At 40.9% G+C, this 19,021-nt stretch overlaps 1 protein-coding gene across 14 annotated transcripts in view; it reads left to right on the top strand.

Moving 5' to 3' along the window:
• RALGAPA1 (Ral GTPase activating protein catalytic subunit alpha 1) overlaps positions 1 to 19,021 on the top strand; it is a 302,589-nt gene that overhangs the window by 112,304 nt on the left and 171,264 nt on the right. For 10 of the 14 annotated variants that reach the window (XM_089680244.1, XM_089680243.1, XM_089680237.1 and 7 more), the window contains one exon: positions 4,178 to 5,479. In XM_089680244.1, coding sequence (XP_089536370.1) covers positions 4,178 to 5,479 — 1,302 coding nt within the window. The remainder of the gene's footprint in view (positions 1 to 4,177; positions 5,480 to 19,021) is intronic. The other 4 variants (XM_089680242.1, XM_089680241.1, XM_089680240.1 and 1 more) reach the window with 1 other exon arrangement.

The following is a 19,021-nucleotide window of genomic DNA, read 5'->3' as shown; positions in this document are numbered from 1 at the left end:
TCCTAGACCCCATGCTGTATAGATTCAGAACCTCCTGAGAGCAGCTGCAAAGTCACAGAGGCCTCCTGGAAATGTCCTTAGCCTTCATAGTTAGTTCTGCATTCATGATAGTCAGTGTATGTGGCTTTTATTAGCTTTTCTTTCAGTATTTGAAAATAAGTGACTTGAAGTCTTATCTCTAACCTAGCATTATACAGTAGAATAAATAGAACACGCTCTTAGGATTCTTTTAGAATGGCGTGTAGCAGAGGTCAAAATAATTCTTTGACCTCTGGTTATGTAGTGCACTACTAGCTGTAATTATTAACGAGTAAAGACTTAACTTCTAATCTGTTTTGGTAATGCATTAAGGAAGTTTTTTTTCCTCTGGACCAGTAGACTGTTCACAGCCAGCATAAATATTTGTGTAGGAAAGCATTGGGGCAGATTGGGTTAAAAAGCTTTCATATTTCCATCTATCTGGAGCTGTGAATGGTACTCAACATGCAGCCCATCAATGAAGGTCTGGAGCACAGGGTTGCTATTACATATACAGGATCGGGGGTCAGTTCTCCAGTAAAAGTGTAAACAAAGCTGCCAACTTGTTAGTTCAGGAGCAATGATAGATGGATCCTGAATTGAATTTCCCCTGTATAAACAAATCCTGCATACAAACCATTGTAGGTTTGCTCATCCCAATGCATACATCTTTTTGCTGCACTCCTTGGCCCCCTCTTCCTCCAGTCATCCACTCGGCTCCCAGCTGTGTCCCAGCCAGTCATACCTCTCCCAGACACCTCCCACCCTGTCAGACTCCTCCCCTCCCAGCCTTCTCTCCCCCCCCCCCCCCCCCATTCAATTACTCTTCTCCTGCCCATATCTTCTCCAGTTAGATCACTCCCAGCCACTTCTCCCTGTCCAAACGTTCCTCCCCGTTTGCCTATACATATCGCATCAGTCTCTGGGGATTGCGCTATGAATGGGTTTTTTTATCTTCAGATTCAAAATAATGAGTTTCAACATAAACAAACAAACAAACAAAGGCACTCATTTATATGCATGACAACATAAAATGAGGACAGTGGTGACTCACCATTGTACTCCGTTCACAGCAGAGTACTATGAATGGATTTATTTACAAATATAAATCCATATATAAATATTAAAAAAAAAGTTTATAGAAAGAAAAGTAGAAAAAATTAACTAAAATAATTCCCTTTATTGCACATTTGTTAGAGTATGTTATTATTTGAGGAATTTTACTCTACTATTGTACAACGGTGCAGCACTAAAAAAAAGCATAAATGTGTGACATAACTGAGAAACAAAATGATTAATCAAATATTAAGTATCCAAAAAAAAAGCACAAAATACAAAACATGTAAAACATAATAAGTCTGAAAAAAATCTCCAACAGGTGCTTCCTCCAAACTAAGTGTTGGTTCACATATATATGGTTCATATATTCATATACGTGGATTGGATGCGGTTTCAACCGCATCCAATTCGCATGACTTGAACTAATATTGCTTCATGTGGTGCCTGTTAACATACACTATATTGCCAAAAGTATTGGGACAAGATAAATATTTGGCACACTAAGAAGAACAAAACCAGATGTATAATGTGATGGCTAGTATATTAAACACACAAGTAAAGTCCTTAAAGTACAAAGGTGGTTCAGGGATAATCCAACAATGCTTGACTCAGCAGTAGCCTCAAGGCCGTTGGGAGTGATGTCAACTCAAGGTACAGCAGCAGTAGGCATGGCATGTGTTCGGAGCATGCATGCTCCTTCATCAGGCCATGAAGGATACGGTACCTTGCGACAGGATAAATAACTTGACAACTTCAGTCACAGAGGCACCAGCTAAGCAGGCACCTCTTTGGAAGCTCAGTAAGCTCTGGCGTGACTCCGTATTACTAGTAGCACAGGCAGTGAATGATGAAAGTGAGGCTTCCCATCTGTTAGCTAGGTGTCTCATCACACAGCCAAAGCAAAAGAATGTTACATCACGTCCGCTTTCAACGAGAAACATGTTGTTGCTTCCACAACTGCAAAATCATGTAGCGTTTCCATTTTTTTTTTTGTCTAACCCCTGTATGTGACCATGTATGAAGATATGGTCATAAAGTGCTCAAAGTATGTTGACATCTGTCTCCTGAAATCCTTTAGTGACTAGCTCAAATCCAAAACTCCAGCCCAGGCATACTGATGAAATATAGAGTAAAGAGAAGTCTCATAGTGTAGTACGTCATTTTAAATTTATTAAGATCACAGATAGATGTACACTCACATAATTAAAAAAGCCAAAAAGCCATCTAAACACATTAATAATACCATCCGATCAGCCTCTGTCTTGATTCACAATACTGCTTCCTATGTCAGTGTGCATGGTGACGTCACAGCCGCTGACCCAACCCGACACATTTCGTCACAGTGGATGTCATCAGGGGAGTGAGTTTATGTAATAAAAGAAGTCTAAACAGCAGCTTTGAAAATTTAGAGTGACATCAAACACAAGCATGTGCCTGGTGTTAAACTGCAAAAGTTGCTATTTTTGACCCTTATTTGTTTTACTAATATTAACTTCTTTTAATAAGATACACCAAGTAAAATGCAAAAACGGCACAAGGAAAAGGAACATTTTCACCACACACTGCTCTATGGTCCAATTTGTCTTCCATAATCTATGATGGCCTGCATCAGCTAACCCCCACTTCCTGTGAGCCTAGGCTGTCATAGACACACCCCCTGGGAGTACCATAGCAAATTTACCAAAACAAAGCTGTTTAGCAAGAGTGCAATTGGATCAGGTGACATTAAGGCTAGATTGTGTCTGAGCAGTTATTTACAGCCCCAGTGAGCCAGTTTAGGGAGATACTAATCTGCCTGTCAATAGTCTGCTGAGTCTTAAGGAAATTGCCTTGATGCCCAGAACAGGGAATTCGCTTTTCTCTTTTATAGTACTAGGAATAGGATTTGATTAATTGTTCTTAGTAACAAAGGGAGAAATTTCTACAGAAACTTCATAGTGAGGCTTTTTGCATATTCTTTCATTGTGAGAAGAAATTGGAGCAGTCAGTATAAGACAGCAGAAGCATATAAAGGACATACCAGCATGGATGTTGGTGGAGTAGAGGCCAGACTCTCTGAACATCAAAGTAGGATTGCTATTAAACCCCATATATGTTATAAAATTAGGCTGCTTTCACACTGATCTATTTTTCTTCTGCTTTTGTGTTAAAAAAACAAACGAAAAAAAAAGCGGAAGAAAAACAGGTGAGCATATATTCCTGTGGAACTCTTCACACTGATCCGTTGTAGGTCCGGTGCGTTTCTTAAAATCTTCCTTGCTGCATTTTTGGTGCATGTTTGGTATGGTAAAAATAGCGCAGCAAAAACGCACCTCCCCATTGAAATCAAGGTAAAACATGGCAAAAAAATGCATCAAAAATGCACCCGTGTTGCGTTTTTGGTGCAGTTTTTGAGTCACATTTCTTGTAAAAAAAACAAACAAACCGTAAACATGGTAAAAACACACCGTAAACGCAGTAAAAATGGATCAGTGTGACAGTAGCCTAATTCTGCAGGTTGAGTTATTGGACACCAGTCTTGTATACATCAGCTTTGGCTCTCTCTGCCTATGCATGCTATTTATTTTATGAAAACCCATGTACTAACTAAAGCCTACCTAACACTAACCCCTATCCGTCCTGCTAACACCCACAGCAAATGAATACCCTTGCCCTTGAATTTTTTTTTTCTTAATATTCTGTGTAAAAAGAAGTTTAGAAACATTGTTTTTTTCCCTACTATGCCACTGTTTGTTGAATCCATTTTAATTTAGACCTCTTTCTACACAGTGGCAAAATGTAAAGCTTACTTAAATGTTTCTTTGCTGTTTTTTTTTTCCAATTTTAAAGGACAACTCCAGCAAAATGTAATATTTTAGGATAGCACCAGAGTGGGTTGAATCACCCACTTTTTTTTTTTTTTTTACTTTTACACCTTCCAGCAGGATGGTTGTTGGGAATGGAGGAAGCTTGCTTCTGGAGTCCTATATAGGTATCAGAAGCCAGCTTGTAAATCCGCATACTAATAAGCACACTGTTTTAGCTGGAGTTGCCTTTATTGAATGTAACAAAATTGTGTCCTTAGTTGGATTTCTGATTACTGTTTTCTCTTGTTTGACAGAAATGGAGGATGCCCCAGTGCTTCCCCGTGCACAACGGGTAAGGCATTATTCTCAGAGTGAAGAGACCCCTTCAGAGACCTTTGGAGCCATTCATGAAGAAACCACAACTCTGCCTCGCAGTAGCAGCACTTCTGACATCGTGGGGCCCTTTGCAGCTGAGAGACTGAAAGGTGCAGTGTCTGTTGCAGACCATCCCTCCCCTCAGACTACGGATCCCTTTTGTGCTAACCCACACTGTCAGGAAGCACCCCTAACACAGGCCGATGGCAGTATATATGATCACCTTTGCCAGTTGGCTGGCTCAGCTGGATTGACAGATGCAGACATTGAGCAGGGATGGTATGAGGAGTTAGAAGGCACAGATCTTTTGCCACGTTTAAGGGCTTATTTAAAAGAGGAAGGGGTAGTAAAAAATAGGTTGACATCCATATCTGTAGATCAAAAAACAGAGCAATCTACAGATCTAGAGTCATGCGTTAAAGGAGAGGTCCATTCAGTCTTTTCCGAGGGGCTTCCTTGCACACATTCCAATGTTCAACAGACTGAGAGTAGTGCAGGCTTAGAAGAACACATTCCTAAAAAAACAGGGGGGTTAAAAGTTGGCGGTAGAAGCAGGGATGTCCATGTAAGGATTCTGGCTGATGGGGAAATCATTGACAGTGATAAAGCTGGCATGGAGCAAGGTGACCGGAAAAGAGCTTTTTGTAGACAGCACGCTGCTGAGGAAGATGAAGCTCTTGAATTGCCATCTTCTCAATCTCAACACAGTGAACATGGGGCCAACATAAAGCATCTGTGCGAGTCTATGACACATAAGGCCAAAGCAATGCGCCGGAAACGCAGCAGTGTGCAGGTCACCTTCCGCCCAGGCACTGAGGCAGTGCTCTTCTGCAATTCCATGGAGAACAAAGATGCCCCTTGGAAGGCCAGGCTACGGAAGTTAAGTGGTTTAAGTTCAAACTCTTCCATTGTTGTAGATCCAGGCAAGCCAACAGCATTTGCAGCCATGGGGGCAGTGAGATTAGCATCTGGAATAAGCCAGACAGGTAGTGACCAAACTGATGTAACCTATCCTCCCTCTCAAGTGCAGAAGGAAGCTGGCCGCACGAGGCCGAGGTCTAGCAGTCATGAGAGAGCCCCTTCTCATGCTTCTTTAGGAGGCGTATACAAAACTGTTGTCCATGCTCTCTCGAAACCTAAGGCCAGCGTGTCCCTGCAGAAGCAGCACAGGACGGCAGCCGAGGCTCCACTGAAGGACCTGTACGGTCATGTTATGGGCTATTTTGGAAGGAAGGCAGCAGGTGAGATCTTTCAGCCCTGGGATGCATTCCCAGAGCACATGCAGAGATGCAACACCCGTTTGGCTTTGTATTGCAGACAAAAAAACCCCAGCTGCCAGCAATCAAGAGCTTCTTTTGGGATGACTTGCTGCTTATTTATTCCTCACCTAATGCCTCGTTGACACCCTCTTTGGGATCTTTGCATGTTGGCTCCCTTGTGCCTGATATAACCTTTTCTCAAAGTGTTGCCCCTCACCTTTTTCAGCATCTCTGCTTTCTGTACTAACCCCCTCCCTGTGAGGTGAGTGCTGCTGTTTCATAGCTAATATGTTCTTTTTCTTGATGACTAGGAATCACTTTTGTTCCGTGTTTTGTCCTTCAGTCATTTGTTTTGTCAGCAGTAACTTGTCAGATACAGAATGAATGAGAAGCATTTCATTCTTGTTAACAGGTCACAGATGACTCATAATCACATTGCTAAAACAATTGTTTTATGTGTTTTTTTTCTTTCTTGTTTTTTTTGTGGCACATTGTTTGTAGCTCATGCTTTCACCTTTGTACATCTGGCCAAAATAACAATACAAACATGGCACCAGATGGTCAAGCCAAAAATGTTGTGCAAACTGCAAGAGCACAGTCTAATAGAACAATGGCTCACTATCTCACAGTGTCTAAAGTTGCACAGAACCAGCATTGCTAGCAGATACTGATCAATGTAGGGGTTAGAGGACAGGCTACAAATAGCAATTTTAAAGGATGAAAATACTTCATCTCTGCATTAAATTAAACATTACTATCATATTTATATATGTATAGGAAATGGAGTGTTAGTTTAATCCCATGATGACATATGGATACCTAATGGTTTTGTTTATGCATAAGCAAAGGATGTTCAGGTCAAAACACACTTCCATTGATTGTTTATGTAAACTTGCAGTATAGAAGGTGACCTTACGACAGCTATACAAGTGTTTGTGGTGTTACCATGCTCTAACTATAATAGAGTAAGTCGGTCACCTTGTTGGATGGGATGGCTGACAGAGGTGTATAAATGACAAATGTGTCTGGACATAATAACAAATCTATTGGCAGATAAGGCAATTTACATACTGTGTCTGTATTTCAACTTTGTATTTTATACCATATTGTCAAAAGTTTGCTAAACCTATTGGAGCTTGTTGAACATCCCATTTCAAAACCATAGGCATTAAAGCTAAAGTCTAGACTTGATCATTATTGCATGTACAAATTGCTCCAGCTTGTAAGTATGCATATCTCATACTTGGGGGTTCACTTTGGAAGCTGACAATCACTGTAGTAGTCAGCACTGCTATAGTGATATGCGCTATCTTCCAGGTCCTCGCTCAGCACTGACACAATTCACAAGAATGATTTATATTTTTTATAATCAAACAAGACATTGTTTGATTGGACGAGATGGCGATTGTGATGTCACCACTCCTCTTCTCCATATCAACCAATCAGAGAACTCTTTGTGTTCACTAAAAAAAAAAAAACTGTTCTGTAAATAGTGGCAGTGTTAAGTGACCCCCTGTGGTCAGTGTACAGAGGGGTAGCTGCTCAGCACATGACTCAGAAGATAATGGCAATCACTGTAGCAGGACTGACTACTACAGTGATTGTCGGCTTCTACCGTAGACCCTCAAGTATGAGATGCACATTTACATTGTGCCAGACTGGACTAATGTAAGTATGCAATAAGGATCATACTTGGAGTTCAGCTTTAATATGCAGTTGTACTCCACCTTTGTGGCTATAACAACCTCACCTCTTGCACAAGATTTTGGAATGTTTTGGAATGCGTCTATGTGAATTTGTACCCATTCAGCCAAAAGATCATTTGTGAGGTCAGGTACTTATGCTGGATAAGAAGACCTGGCTCACAATCAGCATTCCAGTTCTTCCCAAATGTACACAGTATGGTTGACGTCGGGGCTTTTTGCGGGCACTCAAGATTTTTCACACCAAACTAGTCAAACTATCTCTTTGTGGATCTGGCTTGACCATGGGCACTGTCACATTGGAACTGAAAAGGCTATTCACCAAATTGTTGCCTCAAGCATGTAAGTGCACAATAGTCTTTGTATGTGCTTGTTTTACCAGAGCTTCTCACTGGAAACACCTGAGCTTATTAATTTGGAGAGGATTCCACATACTTTTGTCCATATAAAGTACTTATTTAAATGATCATCTTTTTGTAAAATGTTACACCTTTATTAGGTTACAATTGTACCGGCCCCTGCACCCCCCCCCCCCTTTCTCCTTTTGTGACAGCTAGCGGGGGATCATCTCCCCCACTAGCTGTCACAATTTTAAAAAAAGGTGTCCCGACATTGCCCACTGCGTTATCCGATCACAGTGCTCTGTGATTGGGAAGACTAGAAGCCCTGACAGCCTTTGCTGGTTTTTCCTGTCATTGTAAAACTGTCTGCTCGTACGAGGTACAGACTGATTACAGTGACAGCCTGCAGGAGACCTGCATGGTACCAGCGATCAGTTGATTGCTTGTGCAATTCTTTCCAGGCTCCTAAAAGAAAGGTTATCCTTTAAATGCTCAGGATGAGCTTTTTCCAGTAAATAATTTCCCTAGATTTTCCTGATTCTAGTGTGTTATTACAGTGCGCTTCAGATAATACTCTACCGAGGTTTCCAGTCTTTCTTAACTAAGCTTAAAGTTCAGAGGTATTGATAAGTGGTCGGGTAAGCTGCAGTAAGCGCCATTGTATTCCTATTGCCAGAGGAAAGAGTAAGCTTTTTTTAATATACCCTACTGTGCAAAAGGTTTAGCCAGGTGTGAAAAATTGCTGTAAATTAAAAATGCTTTTGGACATAGAAGTGTTAATAGTTTAATTTTATCAATTAAAAAAATGGAAAGTAAATGAACAGAAGAGAAATCCAAATCAAATCAATAATTGGTGTGACCTCCCTTTGCCTTCAAAGCAGCATCAATTTTTCTAGGTACACTTACACATAGTTTTTGCAAGAACTTGGGTGGTACATTGTTCCAAACATCTTGAGAACTAACCACAGATCTTCTGTGGATGTAAGCTGCTTCAAATTGATACGAAGCTAAGCAGGTCAATAACTTCACAACAGGATATTGAAACTTTACAAGAAGACCACAATAAAATAGTGGGGTGGGCAACTAAATGCCAAATGAGGTTCAATGTAAAGAAGTGTAAAGTGATGCACTTGGATGCACTAAAAAATATGAATGCAGGCTACACGCTAGGGGGTAGAACCCCTGGGGGAATCAAGGATGGAAAAGAACCTGGGATCCAAGTTGATAAACTCAGCAATAGCATGCAATGTTAAGCAGCAGCAAGCAAGTCTGGCAGAATATTAGCATTTATTAAAAAGGGGATATACTCAGAAGATAAATCTATAACTCTTTACAAAAATCAGGTTCGACCACATCTTGAGTATGCCATCCAGTTCTGGTCATCAGTCCTTAAGAAGGATGTGCTGGAACTGGAGAGAGTCCAGAGAAGGGCAACTAAACTAATAAGGGGGCTGGTGGACCTCAGTTATGAGGAAAGGCTACACACATTAAGCTTGTTTTCCCTGGAGAAGACGCTTATGAGGAGATATGATTGATATATATATATAATGATTATTCTAGCTTATGGAGAAAGCTGTTCCGTCTTAAGTTGCTCAAGACACGTGGTCACTCAATGAACATGGATGAGAAACGGTTTAACCTTAAACTGCGTAAGGGGTTCTGGAACTCTTTCACAATCGGTGGCGTCAGTGGGAAATGTCGACAGTTTAAAAAAAGATAGGCATCTTAGTGTAAGTAATATGCACGGATACCGTCATGGCCAAAAATGTTGGCACCCCTTCATTGTTTTCAGATAATGCAACAATTCACCCAGAAAATGGTTGCAATTACAAATGTTTAAGCATTCTCATGTTTATTTCTTGTGTTTGTATTGGTATGGCACAACAAAGTAATGAAACAAAAAGACAAATCTGACACATTCCACGCAAACCCCAAAAAAGGACTGGACAAGTTATTGGCACCTTCTGAAATTTGTAAGAAATAATTGCATGCCAAGTTTGTGTTGCTCCTGTAATTTGTAATTTCAGTCACCTGTATCAATTAACAGATATTAATGTTCCTGTGCCCACTGTGTGAAATATTGTGAAGAAGTTTACAGCCCATGGCACTGTAGCTAATTTCTCTGGACGTGGACAAAAGTGAAAAACTAGATCAAAGATTGCAGCGAAGGATTGTTTGGTGGATAAAGAACCTTGTTCAGCTTTCAGACAAATTCAAGCTGACCTTCAGGCACAGGGTACAAGTGTGTAAGCTCGCACTTTACATCATCATCTGAATGAAAAGGGGACACTATGGTAGGAGACTCAGGAGGATCCTACTGCTGACACACAAACATAAAAAAAGCCAGATTGGAGTTTGCCAAAACTTACCTGAGGAAGCCAAAATCCTTTTGGGAGAATGTGCTCTGGACAGACGACACAAAATTACAGCTTTTTGGTAAAGCCCATTGTTCTATTGTTTTCAGAAAAAGAAATGAGGCCTTTAAAGGAAAGAATACAGTCCCTACAGTCAAACATGGTGGAGGTTCACTGATGTTTTGGAGTTGCTTTGCTGCTTCAGGTACTGAATGTCTTGACCATGTACATGGCCTTATGAAGTCTGAAGACTACCAAAGATTTGCAATGTAGGGCCCGGTGTCAGAAAGTTGGGTCTCCGTCAGAGGTCATGGGTCTTACAGCAGGACAGTGACCCACAGCACATGTCAAAAAGCACCCAAAAGAGCGCTGGAGAGTACTGAACTGACCAGCAATGAGTTCAGATCTCAATCCCATAGAGCACCCGTGGAGAGATCTCAAAACAGCAGTTGGGAAAAGGAACCCTTCCAGCCTCAGAGACCTGGAGCAGTTGGCAAAAGAAGAGTGGTCCAAAATTCCAGTAGAGACATGTAAAATAACTCATTGATGGTTACAAGAAGCAATTAATTTCAGTTTTCCAAGGGGTGTGCTACCAAACATTAAATTGAGGGTGTAGGTACTTTTGTCGAGTTCATTTTTGGGGTTTTGGGTGGAATGTGTCAGATTTGGCTTTTTGTTACTCCACTTTTTTTTTGTCATACCAATACAAACAAAAGAGATAAACATGAGAATGCCTAAACATTTGTAATTGCAACAATTTTCTGTGCAAAGTGGTACATTATCTGACAGAAATATTGCCAATATTTTTGACCATGACTGTATGGGTAGTGTTAGAGACATAAATGCATACACACACCCACACAGGTTGAACTGGATGGACTGATGTTTTTATTCAACCTTATCAACTGTGTAACTATGTAAATTCTTCTGTCCCTTCATGTAATTCCAGACAGACTCAATGATTTTGAGATCAGGGCTCTTTGGGGACCAAACCATCACTTCCAGGAGTCCTTGATCTTTACGCTGAAGAAAGTTCTTAATCATATTGTGCCGCTTTCCAGCCCTTTGGCAAACAAGCTGCCTCCTGCTACAGCCAAATATTTCAAATTTTACTTATCAGTCTAGAGAACCTGCTGCCATTATTCTGCACCTCAGTTTCTTTGTTTTATATATACAGTAGTTGAAGCACTTAGTCTTGTTTCCACGTTGGAGGTATGGCTTTTTGGCTGCAGTTCTACCATGAAGACCACTTCTGGCTAAACTTCTCCAGACAATAGATAGGTATAACTGGGTCCTACTGGTTTCCAACAGTTCTGTTCTGATGGCACTGCTGGATATCTTTTGATGTCAAAGTGAAATAGGCATGATGTGTCTTTATTCTGCTGCATTAAGTTTCTTTGGCTGACCACTGCATCTGCTGAACAGCACATCTTGAAACCCCAGTCTGCTTTGAAATCTTTGCCTGGGAGAGATCTTGCTGATGCAGTATAAATACCTTGAGTCTTGTTGCTTTGCTGTCTTGCCATGGTGTATTCTACCTAAATATGAAATTGATGATCAATAGCACCTGCCTGGTATAATTGATTATTCATAAATCTGACTTTAATCCTACAAAATCCTAGACGACATGCAAGTACAAAGTGTGGAAGTGTAAGAATTGATGCTGGTTTGAAGCCAAAGGATAGTCTTGCCAAATATTGATTTGATTTAGATTTGACACTTTGCTACAATGTAAAGTAGTGAGTGTACAGCTTGTATAACATGTAAATTTTCTGTCCTCTTCAAATAACAACACACAGCCATTAATGTCTAAACCTCTGGCAACAAAAGTGAGTACACCCCTAAGTGAAAATGTCCAAATTGGGCCCAAAGTGTCAATATTTTGTGTGACCACCATTATTTTCCAGCACTGCCTTAACCCTCTTGGGCATGGAGTTCACCAGAGCTTCACAGGTTGCCACTGGAGTCCTCTTCCACTCCTCCATGACGACATCACAGAGCCAATGGATGTTAGAAACCTTGCGCTCCTCCACCTTCCATTTGAGGATGCCCCACAGATGCTCAATAGGATTTAGGTCTGGAGAAAAGCTTGGCCAGTCCATCACATTTACCCTCAGCTTCTTTAGCAAGGCAGTTGTTGTCTTGGAGGTGTGTTTGGGGTCGTTATCATGTTGGAATACTGCCCTGCGACCCAGTCTCCAGAGGGAGGGGATCATGCTCTGCTTCAGTGTGTCACAGTACATGTTGGCATTCATGGTTCCCTCAATGAACTATAGCTCCCCAGTGCCGGCAGCACTCATGCAGCCCCAGACCATGACACTCCCACCACCATGCTTGACTGTAGGCAAGACACCCTTGTCTTTGTACTCCTCACCTGGTTGCCGCCACACATGCTTGACACCATCTGAACCAACTAAGTTTATCTTGGTCTCATCAGACCACAGGACATGGTTCCAGTAATCCATGTCCTTAGTCTGCTTGTCTTCAGCAAGCTGTTTGCGGGCTTTCTTGTGCATCATCTTTAGAAGAGGCTTCCTTCTGGGATGACAGCCATGCAGACCAATTTGATGCAGTGTGTGGCGTATAGTCTGAGCACTGACAAGCAGACCCCCCACCCCTTCAACCTCTGCAGCAATGCTGGAAGCACTCATACGTCTATTTCCCACAGACAACCTCTGGATATGACGCTGAGCACGTGCACTCAACTTCTTTTGGTCGACCATGGTGAGGCCTGTTCTGAGTGGAACCTGTCCTGTTAAACCGCTGTATGGTCTTGACCACCGTGCTGCAGCTCAGTGTCAGGGTCTTGGCAATCTTCTTATAGCCTAGGCCATCTTTATGTAGAGCAACAATTCTTTTTTTTTTTCTCAGATCCTCAGAGAGTTCTTTGCCATGAGATGCCATGTTGAACTTCCAGTGATCAGTATGAGAGAGTGAGAGCCATAACACACACAAATTTAACACACCTTTTCCCCATTCACACCTGAGACCTTGTAACACTAAGGAGTCACATGACACCGGGGAGGGAAAATGGCTAATTGTGCCCAATTTGGACATTTTCACTTAGGGGTGTACTCCCTTTTGTTGTCAGCATTTAGACATTAATGGCTGTGTGTTGAGTTATTTTGAGGAGACAGCAAATTTACACTGTTATACAAGCTGGACACTCACTACGTCACATTGTAGCAAAGTGTCACAACTTCAGTGTTGTCACATGAAAAGATATAATAACATACGTACAAAAATGTGAGGGGTGTACTCACTTCTGTGAGATACTGTATATATTTTGAATGTATTCTTACTTTACAGCATTTCTTCACACCTGCCTAAAACTTTTGCACTGTGCTATATATTACGGCATCATCAACTTTATACATGGACAAAATCCCTTTGTAGTTCAGCTGTGTGTTCCAGTTTATTTTTTAAATGGCTTGGTAAGTCCAGTTGATTTGCAATACCTTATTAGGCCTCGTTCACACTGGTGTACTTAAGTGTACACCCGGTTGAGGGGCGTGTTTTGCCTGTATGGATTCACTGGTGTTGTATGTTTTCGATGCAGGTAGTCCCATTCATACTATTTGGGATGCAACTGCTGCTTCCAATTTGACATCTGTTTGGGTGTTGGGTCCCTGAATGCAGACCGTGTGTGCTCATGGACCCACATGTTTTTCAAATAGGGAACTACTGCTGTGTCTATGTAGACACTGCATCCCAGTTGACATGAATGGGGTTGCCTGCATGGATGCATGGAACGCCATGCAAAACACGCCCCCCCAATTGGGTGTACGCTTAAATATGCCTGTGTGAATGAGATCTTACTGAAGTTTACATAAACAGTACAAAAGAATTCTCAGGCCACACTGTGTTCATAATCATACAAATCAAACCCGTTAGAAATTACACTGTGCTAGTTTGCTGTGTGGTTTCCATTGACATGGCACTTACTGCAAGTGTGTGCAAGCATTTGTGTTTCTGTTGTATCAGAGTTTGTGTGTCTATGTGGGAATGCTGGTATCTGGGAATCAATAATCTCCTTTTGGTTTAAGTAATTTCTACCTGTATTCTGCTTTCCTGAGAAAATGGTCCCAAGAAAGTTTTCTTTTTTCTTTTTTTCCCCTCTTTTTTTCCATGCTGTGTATTTGAACAGAAATCATAAAGTAATAGTCAGAGTGAGGCTTCCGTTTTAAACACGTCTCTCCTGTCATTGGACATGTGCTATGCAATTTTCACAAGAACTACATGTTCAAAGTAATAAACGGGTACTGTGTGAGTTGGTTATTGAGCAGTACCAAATGGCGCCAGCAATGCTGCACAGTATGAGGAATTTTCCAGCATGTTGAAGAGTGTCTGCAGTTGGGACAGAAACATATTTGCAAGATATCCAGTTTGATCAGAAGCATAGTCACAAGATATCCAGTTTGATCAGAAGCATAGTCACAAGATATCCAGTTTGATCAGAAGCATATTCACAAGATATCCAGTTTACTCAAATACAAGGAATGATCATTTGTACTGCGCATTTGATTTTGCCTCTCCATGGCGGTCTTCAAGGGTGCAATTGAATCAGCACATTGATCATGCATACCATACATTTCAGTGCATACGTGTCTGTGTACTGTGCTTTGTGCAGTCAAGCCTAATGTGAAAAAGTACCTGCACAGAACAATGTACCTCTGTACTTTTTGCTTTGCTTTTCTTAATAGAAATGTATATTAGTTTTTCTATATGTTTTCTTTTAATTTTTAATGGTTAGGTCAAACACTTTTTTATAAAATATTTAAAAAACAATGTATATTTTGGTCAGGTGCATATGAAATATTGTACATTCATATTTAGTATTCTCATATGATTTATTGGATAAACTCTCCTTAGCTGTCCTGTAGTTCAGTGTACACTTATAATTTAAACTAACCCAGAGCAGTGACTGATCCGATCTCCCAGCCAGCTCCATATAACGTTTCAATGAGCAAGAGAATGAGTCTTATGGTAAACAGCCTGTGCTGTTCCCTCTCTTTATTAAAGCAAAAAAAAAGTTTGCTGAGAGTCCTGTGTCATGGGCATAGGCGTGTGCTGGGTGTGTCTGGGCACATTCTAATCACCAGGTGCGGATTAGCATTATCATTCTGCGTGCTGGCGGGTCGATGGGAAAGATCTCTCTCTGACCAACTCTGGCATAAAAGAAGTGCTTTCGCATTTCTCTTTCACTGTGCTGGCAGGGAGACCAATGTGTTAGCGACATATACACACACGTGATGGGGTGCATACCCTAATCTAGCCTGTGTACACCTAAGGTCATGGGCACATCCTACCTTAACTGTTTGGTTTTTAAACATATACAAATCAGTTTAAAAATATATAAACCTAACCACTTGCCTACTGCCTTATAGCAGGTATACTGCTACAGGGCAGCTGCTCTGCGCAAAGTGATGTGTATATGTATATATATATATGTATATATATATATATGTATATGTGTATATATATGTATATGTGTATATATATATATATATATGTGTATATATATATATATGTATATATATATATATATATATATATATGTGTGTGTGTGTGATTTTGCAGTCCCGGGTAGGGGACATGCGGATGCAACCGGATGATCTCCAGGTCCCGGCTAGCAATTCTCGGCTGGCATTCAGTGATCGGTAGTGAAGCTGAGGGGGCAGAAATCTGTGTGTAAACAACACAGATTCTCTTTTGGCCTCATAGACATGCTGCTTTTTCTTTCTCTCTCTCTCTCTCTCTCTCTCTCTCTCTCTCTCTCTCTCTCTCTCTGCACAGCAGAGAAAGAGAGAGAGCAGCATTTCTCCATAGTAAAACATCACACAGAACACAGTGTAAGCACAACACACAGTTAACCCTTTGATCACCCCAGATGTTAACCTCTTCCTGCCCAGTGTCATTAGTACAGTGATCAGTGCTTTTTATTAGCACTGAGCACTGTATTCGTGTCACTGGAGATGTCAGTGGCCATTAGTCGGTTCCCAACCAGTGTCAGAATGCCTACCGCAGTCCCGCTATAAGTTGCTGATTGCCACCATTACTAGTATAAAAAGAAATAAATAATAATTGCAGTGTATATATACCGCCATTTGTAGACGCTATAACGTTCATGTAAACCAATTAAATTTACATGAATTGGGATATTTTTTTTTTTAGCAAAGACGTAGCAGAACACATTTTGGCCTAAATTTATGAAGAAATTTTTTTATTGGATATGTTTTATAGCAAAAAGTCAAAAATATTGTTTTGGGTTTTCTTTTTCCAAATTTAACGGTCTTTTTTTGTTTATAGCGCAAAAAATTAAAACCGCAGAGATGATCAAAAATCACTGAAAGAAAGCTCTATATGTGGGGGGAAAAAAAGACAAATTTAATTTACGTGTAGCGTTGCATGAACACTCAATTGTCAGTTAAAGTAACGCAGCGCAGTATTGCAAAAAAAAAAATGGCCTGGCCAGGAAGAGGAGTAATTCCTCTGGAGGGCAAGTGGCTAAAACATGTGACCAGATACATTATACGGTAGTTTCTACTTTTGGGAATGCTTAACGTTTCCTTTTATCAATTTAGCCTTATAATTATATATATATATATCGTTACATGCAGGCTTTGACCCTGCAACCAAACGAACTCATGGCAAGGCAAAATATAAGCAGATTACATTTTAGCTTCAAATATGTAAGCCATATCTAAACCCAAAAACAAATGTAATACTGTATATTGCAGCTTATGATTTTCTGGATGGGTTGCCAGCCTTAGCTGTCTTTTTTTAGTTTTTTTTTTCCACCTGGCAACCCTGTGCATAACAGATACATCCTGCCTCTAGATCCCTATTTTCACTCCTTTGCTGTATTTATGGAGAGAGCCAAGGTTGTCACTCAGACTACTTTGCTGATTTGGACTGCAAACATGTTTCTTCCCTTCATCCCAGTTACATGGTGGACAGGGGAATTTTAGTTTATAAAAGATGACTTGGAAGAAAGAGAAGATGATTTGTGCTTTTAGTTTACAGTAGGTGACAAGAACATTGCATTTCTGACCAGGTCAGCATTTGTGGAAAATGTTATTAGCCATAAAAATGAAAACTAATGCAACCACAACAGAAAAATCAAGTATTTGCAACATTTTTCCTTAAATCCATTAATATTTTTTTGTTAACTTGCAATGTGCTTCTGAATCTGATAAATTTTACAGCTTCAGAAGAGTCAGTTTCTTTGCTCTCTCTGTCTTTGCATGTCATAGGGCTCCTTCTCTGAGTTCTGTGACTGTCTAATTATTCTTTGTGATGACCCAGCTCCTGTGCCTGTCCCCTTACCTTCCTGCACACCATTTGCTGTAGCAGCCAAGGGAAGGCTTGACACAGTATTACTTGAGTAACAGCTCTGAGTTTGCTGATGATGCTTATATCATATCCAAGATTGTGGTGCTCAGCAGTCTCAAGGCATTTGAATGTCTGCACAAAAGAGAGGAGGTAAAGAAGGTTTAACCTTCACATATGGAATAGTAGCACAGTAAGAACTGTGAAATTGTGGAATAGACTCCCTCAACAACTGGTTCTGACCAGCTTAGTAATGTTTTTTAATAAACAGATGTATTAATTCCTAAATGTGCAAAATACAACTGGTTACAAACATTTAGCGGTAACAACATCAGGGGTGCTTGATCCAGAAAATATCCGGTTGCCTCCTAGGGGATGAAGAAGGAATATTTTTCCCCATTGGAGAAAATTGGATCCTGCTTTATTGTTTGTTTGTTTTTTTAATTGGATGGACTAGTGTCTTTTTGCAACCTATGTATCAAAGAATGATTTTACAGGTAAGTAACCTGTAAGTAGAAAAAAAATGCAAAAACAGCTATGGCAGAGAAAGGGTTATGACTGATAAGCTGCAATATATTTTTTTTCGTGGGTTTAGATATCCAATAAGTCCTAAAATCTGTCCAAACTAGAAGTCATGCAACACTTTAGTTGGCTCAGAAATGTAATGTTTCCCAGTTTGGTTCCTAGGATTTGCTTTGCTTTGCTGTGATGTTGTAAAGCTTAGAGGTCACATTGTGACAGTGAAAAGCCCCTGCACTGCCCTGTTTCATTTCAGTACATCTATGATGAGGTGCACTATATTGCCAAACGTATTGGGACATCTGCCTTTACACGCACATGAATTTTCATGGCATCCTAGTCTTAGTCCGTAGGGTTCAATATTGAGTTGGCCTACCCTTTGCAGCTATAACAGCTTCAACTCTTCTGGGAAGGCTATCCACAAGGTTTAGGAGTGTGTCTCTGGGAATGTTTGACCATTCTTCCAGAAGCGCATTTGTGAGGTCAGGCACTGATGTCGTACGAGAAGGCCTGGCTCGCATTCTCCGTTCTAATTCATCCCAAAGGTGTTCTATTAGGTTGAGGTCAGGACTCCACCCCAAAATTGCTCATCCATATTTTTGTGGACCTTCCTTTGTGCACTGGTGTGCAGTCATGTTGGAACAGGAAGGGGCCATCCCCAAACTGTTCCCACAAAGTTGGGAGCATGAAATTGTCCAAATGTCTTGGTATGCTGATGCCTTAAGAGTTCCCTTTACTCTAACTATGGGGCCAAGCCCAACCCCTGAAAAACAACCCCACATCATAATCCCCCCTCCAGCAAACTTTACACTTGGCACAATGCAGTAAGGCAAGTACTGTTCTAGCAACCGCCAAACCCAGACGCATCCATCAGAATGTCAGAAAAGTGTGATTGGTCACTCCAGAGAGCACGTCTCCACTGTTCTAGAGTCCAGTGGTGGAGTCCAGTTCTAGAGTCCAGTGGTTACACAACTGCATCTGACGCTTTGCATTGCACTTGGTGATGTAAGGCTTGTATGCAGCTGCTTGGCCATGGAAACTCATTCCATGAAGCTTTCTACGCACTGTTGTGCTAATCTGAAGGCCTCACAAAGTTTGGAGGTCTTTAGCTATTGACTCTGCAGACAGTTGGCGACTTCTGCACACTGTGCGCTTCAAGCGCTCCCCCGCTCTGTCATTTTTACGTGGCCTACCACTTGGTGGCTGAGTTGCTGTTGTTCCCAGTTGCTTCCAATTTGCTATAATACCACTAACAGTTGACCGTGGAATATTTAG

The sequence above is a fragment of the Staurois parvus genome, unplaced genomic scaffold (genome assembly GCF_062004578.1).
Source record: "Staurois parvus isolate SC_StPar_1 unplaced genomic scaffold, SC_StPar_1.0 ptg000237l, whole genome shotgun sequence".
Taxonomy (NCBI): Eukaryota; Metazoa; Chordata; class Amphibia; order Anura; family Ranidae; genus Staurois; species Staurois parvus.
This window is presented reverse-complemented; position numbering and strand designations above follow the sequence as displayed.